Raw genomic sequence first — 9,133 nt, forward strand, 5'->3', positions numbered from 1 at the left:
ATGAAAATATGACTTATGGGTGTATGGATTAGTAGTTGTACAGCACACTACAAAAAATCTATGCTGCCACTTGAGGTTTCACAGATTCACAAATTTCTAGAGAGTTACCTTAACATTCCTGATCTAGGCTATAGAAAATGGGTCACATTTTTTAAATGTGCATTTAGTATCTTCTTAAATGACTAGAAGCAAAATGTTTGCACACTTCCATTTGAGTGATTTAAGGCATTCTAATAATTCATAAGCTCTGAACAGAATTGGTATTAAAAAGAGAGATGCCATGTATGATACATATTTAGGATCTATGTAGTACACAATCACAATTTAAAAAACGCACAAAAATTCTCAGTTCATATAATTTATTGCAGTTAGCACACAGTTTAAAAATTCACCAACACACCAATAGTACAAAACTAAACAGCATTATAAGTTATTCCCCCCTCAGGAAAATAAAACATACTATGATTGTCAAAGCTAGATGTCAGTCTAAGTTTTAGAACAAAGGAAGAATGTGAAACTAATAAAAGGAAAAAGCAATCACTCACAATGACCACAAAAAGAAAATCCAAAAGAAAGTCCGTTTTCTCACAGACATTGATTGTCTTCTCTAAATTAATAAAAATTATTTGAACATAAACTGTATTTAAAAAAAACTAGAAACTCTTCAAGTAACTAAAGATAATGCTCCAAGGCCATTTTCACAGCTTTTTTTGTTTGTTTGTTTTAAATGCCATTACAGCCAAATTAACACACATTTGACCAAATATTTCCAAAACAGTCCAGCAACACACAATGGAGTTTTCCATTCAGTATCTTAAGCACAAAAATAGGCTATGTTTACAGTAGTTAAGGCGATCAAATTTTAAACAAAAGCAATTAAAAAAAAAAGGGAAAAACAGCAAACGTTTTCCATGCTACTCCCATAGACCTTATTTGTAAGTGCAAGACAGGAAAACAAACACTGTGCAAAATGCTTTGCCCTGGGTGCTGGTCATTAAAACCACACGTTGGGCTGCAGCCTCTGCTGCCGCGATACACATAGTCTACTAACCCCCTTCCCCATGTCAATCAAGGCAGTCCAGTCCTTTCAGCCTGGGGCTTTTTCAGTCCATAGAATCTTTTCATGAGTTTGGGGGGGGGGATGGGGGAGGGGCGGGAGGGAAGGAGGAAGGGAGGGAAAGGAAGAAGGGGAGAAAAAGAAAAGGGGAGCAAAAGAAGAGAATGACCTATTGTCAATTTGTGCAGTAGTTACTCTAAAAACGCTCAACTGGGTAAATGTGTACATCTAAACTTTGAGCTGGCCTGGGTTTTGTGCAATTAGAAGTTTTGTTATAAAATGCACACTGCACATGCAAATCTTTAAGCCTTTTGTAAACATTTATATTTTCCTTGTTATGTAGCGAAGTTATCAATTTGCAGCTTAAGTTTTTATTCAGCTTAACAGTTTCAACTTAAAGACAGTGGGAAAGTCAATTTAAATTATATAAAATAAAAACAGTGCATTAACGTTCTTCATAACACCAGGTTTTTTTTTTCCAAATGGTGCTATTTTTCTAAGGAAATTAAATAATTTTAAACTCACTCGTTAAAGTTATACAATGCAAACAAAGACAAAAAATATATTGAAACTCATGCATTTCTGTAGCGTTAATATTTACTTTTCAAGACTCAACTAAGAGCATCAACACAACCTGTCAAGTCCTTTGACACCCCCCCAGCCCATGTAATCAATTACAGTATACAATAACAGTAATTCACATTTTTCAACACACAGTTCAACACTGCTGAAGCTGCAATATCCTTTTTCATCCCAAGCAAACCTTCACAAAGACAGCGTCCCAGTGATCCCAGTGTACTTTCAGAATTTCTCTCATTGGGAACCGTCAGAAAACCAGAAGTTGCCACAGAAAGTTTTAAGTCAACTGCTTGTTTAAAAATAGATAATCCAGCATTTCAGAAATTTTCCATTTGGGTCTAAAAGCATTCAGGTTTCCAACAGCCAGAAAAGATTCATGCAATTTGAGACATATAAAGAGGCTAATGAAACCGGAGGGAATTTCTACTTAAAAAAAAAGAAAAGGTGGGAAAAAAAGAGAGAGCTCAAAAGACACCGCAGTGCTGACAAAATAGGCCCTAGGAAAGCATTTTGTGATAGGACGATTTGTTTCAAAGGTTCTTATTGGCTTACTTCCCCTACCCCCCTTGAAAGAAAGAAAAACACCTCTCTATTCTCCGACTTGCTCTAAAGTTTCTTTTACCAGAATGCTAAATTAGTGAGATTCTCATGCTATTCTAAAGTGCAAAAACAAGTTAATACCCCAACCTTTCAGTTCCAGGAAACAAGACTGCTTTTAGACCGTACCACAACTATATAGAGATCTATTTATATATAGGTATATATATATTATTTATATATATATATAAAATTATTTCCAGAGTTCTTGAGAGCTATCTTCTAAGGTCCAGTCTCTGACAGCGGGCAGGCTCAGCGCCTCGCTTTTGACGGACAAGGAGTTCACCAACTCACAGTGGAACTTGCGGATGTGCCGGTACAGGTCCCCGGACTGCGTGAACCTGCGCTCGCACCACTTGCAGGCGTGCGGCTTTTCGCGCGTGTGCACCACGGCGTGGCGGCTCAGGTTGTGCGAGTACTGGAAGCTCTTGCCGCACTGGGTGCACGTGTAGGGCTTCTCACCCGAGTGAGTCCTCTCGTGGCGCTTCAGGGTGTACATGCAGGAGAACGTCTTCCCGCACAGAGAGCAGGTGGGCACGTTGACGTCGGCGGCCGGCTTGCTGCGCAGGCCGTCCTGCTCGCGGAAGTGCGTGCTCAGGTGGATCTGCAGGATGTGCGGGCTGGGGAAGACCTTGTTGCACAGGGGGCACATGAAGATCTGGCCCGCCGGGCTCAGGATGTTGGAGACGTAGGGCAGCAGACCGCTCTCCATGCCGCCCTCCACCTGGACCCGCTCGCTCTCGGGGGTCATCATCTCGTCGTCGCTGCCTTTGTCCTCCCGCTCCAGCTCCCTCAGGACCGAGTCTTCCCTCAGCGGAGCCAGATGGGCAGGCTCATACTGTACCCTGTTATTAGTGCTCACACTCTCTTTCACAGTGCTATGTTCCATGTCATAGTCATTAGTGCCAACATCACTCTCATCACAGGAAGCCTCTTTCTCCACCTTCACCTGCACCAGGTTGCTTCTCAGCACGTCCTGTGAAGAGAAATAAGAGCTGTTCAGATTTTCAACTCCTGAAAGGCTGGACTTGACAGACAGGTCCAGCACACAGTCAACATCTGCCGAATCCCTCACGGAGGTGACAGACCTCTGGGACAAAGACTCTGTTGAGCTGCAGGGGCTGGCTACTGTTTTTCCAGCTGCTGTGGCGTGTGGCTCTGCCTCTCCGCCAGCCTGGGGGATGCCTGCTGAGTCCGAGGGCAATCGCATCCACATGTTCCCAGGCTCGGCCGCCAAGTCCCTTTTGCTAGGCAAGATGTTCAATTTTTCATCTTCCCCTTCATCTTCATCACTGGGCAAATCGCCTGCCATGTGGCTGCTGCCATCAGAGAGACTCTCGACTTTGTCCGAACAACTTGAAGCATCTTCTTCCTTTTTGGTGCTGTCTGCCTCTGTGGTGGCTTTCTCTTTCAGCTTCTTTTTGCAGACTTTGACAATGTCATACATGTGGAGATAACTGGCAGCTGCTAGCACGTCTTCAATGGGCAAGTCTTTGAACTGGAGTTTCCCTTCATACATGAATTCAAGCAGGAGAGCGAAGGCTGGGGCTGTAACAATGTCGCTGTTCAGATGAACAATGTCTCTTTTGTCCAGCTGGTCCTTGTAAAAGAGGTGGAAATACATGCTGCATGAAGCCAGTACAGCTCGGTGCGCTCGGAACTGGGCATCTCCCACCAGAACAGTGCAGTCACAAAGAAAACCCTGATGTCTCTGCTCGCTCAGACACTGCAGCAAATGTCTACTATGGTCTGGAAACTCCATACTGTCTTCATAACCTGGGAAGAGAGAAATTTCTCATGAGAGCCTGCTTAGGAACAACTTTTCAAGGCTCTAGTCCCCATTAAAAAAAAAAAAAAAAAATCAGCTTGGGCCACGGAGGTACATGTCCCTGAATTTTAATCAGGCTAATGACCCAAGCACTACCAAATCACACACACAGAACCAAATGCAAGAAGAAAAATGTACACTTTTGAAACTTCTTACCCCAGCCAAACAGTCTCTGATGCATCTCCACCTTCCTTGAACTTTTAGTCAAGTTTTAAAAGTGTTAATTTCAGTACAGTCTCTTACTGAGAATAAGAATTTAGGTCTCTTTCAGAAGAAATTTAATTAACTCTAATCATCAAATTATGTCCTACAAAACCTACAAAATAGCTTTAATTTCAAAGGGAACAACTCAAATAATGAACAAAGAAAAGTCCCAAACACATTCTGGAAGATTCAGAAAACTTGTTCAACCATCCTTTTTTATTTTATTACTTTTGATACTTGACTGCACTTAGCAAACACAATTTAAACACACATTTGGCTGAATCAAGAAAAAAAAAAATGAAACCGCATAATTAGTCCAGAAATTAGCAAACAACTTACTTTTAAAGTCAGAGTGTTAAAACAACAAAAGCCCTGTGTATAAAAACAGATGTTAATGCCTTAAGATTTGCAGGTATAGCACACATGTATGAGATCAGAAGGAACTACACCAACAGATGGAAAAGATCATCTTTACTATGAACAAATCCAAATTTTTTTTAATGAATTGAGAAAAAGAAATGGTTATATTTCTTTGTAAAATCTGTACATCTAGAATATTAAGAACCAGAAGGGCTTTATTTAACTCTGAAAATTCTCATCTAAACTTTGATCTGTTGCAAAGCAAAATGAGTTCCATATTAAAATTAATGCAAACTTTTAAATAAAGGCATATTACATTCAAATGAAACTCAAAAGCTTTACAGGTTCACCATACAAAAAAAGAAAAAAAAAAGTCTTGCTAGTAAAAGAGAAACTATTCTTTTGACTCCCCGATACCTCAGTCAACAGAAAATACTTTGTTTCAACATAATTTGATATATTTTGTTTTCCCACTAGCTTTTATTCTTTCAAATATGCACTGTTGCCCTTATTTTCTGGTGAAAGAGGGTAAAATGGAGGCAGGAGAGACGCAGATGTACAAAGGGTCAAAATTGAACCACAAAATTCAACTCCTTAAACCTGACTTCCCCTTTCCTATGACCAGAAGCAAAGTTCCACACCATCCATCTCAAAAAGTGCATTTGGGGAATGGATACATATTAATTTAATATTTAAAAATTACTTCCCTGCTTCTTCTACACTTTGCCCAAAATGGGCTAAAACTTTCATCCTAACCCAATACATTCTGCAAGACGCCACTGCTAGAATAAACCAAGATTTACAATACAATCACTTCAAGTGCCCCACAGCTAACATCAATCCTAATCCTTGAGAGGGCTAAAAATAAAGATTGGAGGGCAGCTCACAAGGTAGCCGTGATCAAATTAGGAGGCTGAGAGGACAGAGAGGGACGAAGAAGGAAGCTTATAAACATCTGATCCAGCTGACTGTGGCCATATGGCAGCTGCTGCCCAGATAAAGAGATTAAGAATAGAGGAGTGCGATTACAGCTGTCTGGCCAATTCAGGCAGCTCAAATCTACAAGTTCTAAATTAGTCGCTAACACAAAAACTCCTGCAAATAATTATCGTTATGCTGAAATAAAAGATCTCTTAAATATATATTTGAAAGAGAAATGAGGAAACCAGTCAAACTATTCTCCTGGGGACAAAAGTTTTTTTTTTTCTTTTAAAAAAACCCTTCGGTTATAAAAGCACTACAGCTGTATGTTTCAGTAGTGCTGCTGAATGTTTTGAAGAATAAAGTTTCACAGTGGAATTAATTACACAACAATCTAGCTTCTTAACCAGAAAAATCTTCTCATATAAGTTTGAATGCTGGATTCCATACAGTTTACTATTTCTCCCCCCCGACTCCAAAAGCAAAAGAAATCTAAATAGCAGTGAACAACAACAACAAAAAATGGATTTTAATCCAAACTGATCTCAAAAAGCAATATTTCAAAGCCTTTCTTAACATTTCAAAACTTGAAATATTTCTGCATATTAAAGTTATTTACCCGATCGAGCAAGAGGGATAGAAATTAAAACTAAACAAGCCCAAGACTCTCAACTCCAATAAGATGTTCATTTAATACTCAAGTTCGTATTTTATTCTTAAACTGGATTAGAAAAGTAATGTGATTTTTTAAAATTAAATAAACACCAAAACAGAAATATACTCCATCTAATCTCTTGCTACTCCTACCTTTAGGACACATAAACCTGATTAAGTCCTTTCCTCTGAGTCTTGCTGGCTCCAGGTCTGTTACATCGGTGGAAAAAAAGCAGACTAAGAGACAGATGCAAAGTGGAGATGATGTTAGAGAGGAATGAGATACCTTCTCCACCACAGATCCGCACACACTAACTCCCTGTCTGTGTGTTAGAATAAAAGGCTGAGGGATGGCAGGCTGTCAGCTGCTCTGACATCATGTTCAGATGGAAATGCTACCTCCAGCTGTGCTCCTTTTAATGCCATATGCTACTCCTCTACACTCCTGCCACCAGCTTTTTCTTAGGAGAACTTTTCTCTTCTGTTAGTATAAACAAAATACTTCAAAGTCTCCCTTTTTTTCCAAACTTTCTAACAGAAGAAATTGAAAAACTCAGCATATGGAGTTCTACTGTATTTATGGAATAGCAACACTTCTGTCTTAAGTTGGTGGACTGGCTTACATACTGACAGCACACTCAAGCCACGGTGCTATTCAGGAAATCCAGATTCACTTTTATTCAACTCCAACGTTTAGTTTCAAAGGCAGCTTAGGGATATTTTTAAACCAACCCATTTGACATCGCCAGTCCCATTTCAACATTATTACGGCACTTCAATTTTTTTTTTTTTTCTGCTGAGATAATGGTATACATGTCTCAGAATGCTGGAAGACTATTCAGAACTACTACTTCAACCTGGTTCACCTTATTATTTCACTCTTATATAACTACTTATCTAAAACTACCTTCTCAGTAAAATTTCTCACCCTGCCAGTTAATGCAAATTTCAACTCTCAATATCAACAAGCTGAAACTGCACTTTCTGAAATCCTGGAAAGTACTTCAGTTCAATGAGACAAATTAATAAACAGATACAACCTGCTACAGCCACTTAAAATGAATGCTGCATCTGCGTATCTGATCCGACTTTCTGCTCAGAAAGAGAACTTGGTCTTCCCCTTGATCTGTGTCCCATAACAATCTTTTTTTGGGTCACTCTGTAATGTTCATGATCACAAGAAAACCTTTCAGGGAGAAAGGGGGAAGGGGTGGGGGAAGCCAGGTCTAGCAAGTTGGGGAACTTTTCAGCTAGATTTGCGGGTCTTTTCGAATGGCTGATGAAATTGTAACGTAACCCGGGCTGGCCTGACCAGTGCCCTGCAAGGGGCTGCGACATCTGTGAATGTCGAAGCCTCCACAGACTCTTGTGGGAGAGTGCAGCAGAAAAGGCGCTGGGGCCTGAGGCGCAAGTGTCACAGTCCTGGTGATAACCGCTCCGTTCTCATTAGAAAACCATGACCAAGAGTTAAATAAAGAGTAACAAAGACCAAGGTCTCTATCCTGTGCTTCTTGCTTTCCCAAAGTCGCAAACCCAACTTTCTCTAACTTCGCGATGAATGACATAATTACGAATGCCAATTTCAGGAGGCACTCTTTGGGGATAAATTCCTTCTCAGCCACACCACCTATTCTGCACAAATGCCCTCGCCTCATTCCAATATATCAGACATTAATCACCCCCATTTACCCAGTGGGGTGGGGGGCGAGTGACAGTTTAATGAGCCCCGAGCACCGCAATGGGCCAGCGACTCCCACTCCACAAATCAGCCCCTCTGCGCCTCGCAGCCTCAGGTCCGGAGAGGTTTTGCGAGGTTGGGTTTTGTTTTTCAAGGAGGTGGGGGCGGGGGTGCGGAGCAGGGAGGGGGGAAGAAATGCAAATCTTTACGTAGTTGGCTGTGCATAAAACACTAGGGGAAAGAGGAAGGTTAAACCACAGGGAAGGAGGTGGAGGGCGTAGAGCCGGTGCAGCAGGAAAACACCTTAAACAACAGACAAGAAAACAGACCCGGGTCACGGCAACAACAAAAGAAAAGTCGTAAGAAGCCGGGGGAGGGTGGCTGCTACTGCTTCCCTGCCGCCGCGGCGCGAGCCCCCGGCAACTGCCCCGGCCCGGGAGGGGCCTCCCCGCGGGCGCCGCCGCAGCTGCAAGGGTCCCCGGAGCCACGGCCGTCCCGGCGCCGTGCAGCTGCACCGCTCCCAAGCCCCCGCCCCGCGTCCCCCGCCCCCGAGAGGCGCCGCCGCAGCTGCACCGGCCGGAGCGCGCCCCGAGCCGCAGCTGCACCGGCCGCACCCCGCCCGACCCGCAGCTGCGGCGGCCCGGCCCCGCACCCGGCCCCCGCCGCTGCGGCGCCCCCCGTCACCCCTAGCTCCACCCGCACAAACTAACTCCACTCGCGGGGCCCGGTCGCCCGCCCGCCCGCCCGCACTGCCCCGCCGGCCGGGGCCGCACAGCCGGCGCCCCGCCCTCCAGGGCCCGGAGGGGGCGCCGGGTCGGGGCCGGGTCCGGCGCCGGGACTCACACGGAGCGGCCCTAAGTCACCGCGTCCCCACCGCCGCCGCGTCCTCCGCCTCCCGGCCGCCGCCGCCGCCGGACTTGGTGGGCTTCCTCCTCCGCGGGTCCCCCTCCCTCCCTCCCAGCCCCCCCGCCCCCCAATCCCGGCTCCGTCGCCCGCTCCCCCTGCCCCCTCCCTCCCGCCCACCCACCCCCGCTGGCAGCCGGAGGAGCGCGGCGGAGCGAAGAGGCCCCACTCTCAACGGCTCCCCATGGCAGCAGCCCAGCGGCGGCCGCAGCCTGCCAGACACAGCGAGGGAGCGAGCGAGCGAAGAGCGAGCGAGGAGCGAGCTCGGAGCCCGGGCCGGGGGGCGGGGGGGGCGGGGGGAGGGGCGGGGGGACGCACCACGCACGCACGCGGCGGCGCCGGCCAGATGTTC

The 9,133-nt window shown here is 44.9% G+C and overlaps 1 protein-coding gene across 7 annotated transcripts; it reads right to left on the reverse strand.

Annotated features, from left to right (window-relative positions):
• Positions 1 to 1,140: 1,140 nt before the first annotated feature.
• ZBTB18 (zinc finger and BTB domain containing 18) lies at positions 1,141 to 8,922 on the reverse strand. Of its 7 annotated transcripts, none has more exons than XM_060128568.1 (3): positions 8,722 to 8,751; positions 6,354 to 6,437; positions 1,141 to 4,009 (listed from the first exon to the last, which is right to left on the reverse strand). In XM_060128568.1, exons 2-3 carry the CDS (start codon positions 6,364 to 6,366, stop codon positions 2,427 to 2,429), a joined length of 1,596 nt encoding a protein of 531 aa, XP_059984551.1. In that variant the 5' UTR covers positions 6,367 to 6,437; positions 8,722 to 8,751; the 3' UTR covers positions 1,141 to 2,426. The 7 variants fall into 7 exon arrangements, with proteins under 7 accessions (XP_059984551.1, XP_059984558.1, XP_059984575.1 ...); XM_060128575.1 differs by lacking the exon at positions 8,722 to 8,751 and adding an exon at positions 4,605 to 4,637 and having other exon boundaries at positions 6,354 to 6,929; XM_060128602.1 differs by lacking the exon at positions 8,722 to 8,751 and having other exon boundaries at positions 2,524 to 2,603; positions 2,636 to 4,009.
• Positions 8,923 to 9,133: the final 211 nt, after the last annotated feature.

The sequence above is a fragment of the Lagenorhynchus albirostris genome, chromosome 2, assembly GCF_949774975.1.
Source record: "Lagenorhynchus albirostris chromosome 2, mLagAlb1.1, whole genome shotgun sequence".
NCBI lineage: Eukaryota > Metazoa > Chordata > Mammalia > Artiodactyla > Delphinidae > Lagenorhynchus > Lagenorhynchus albirostris.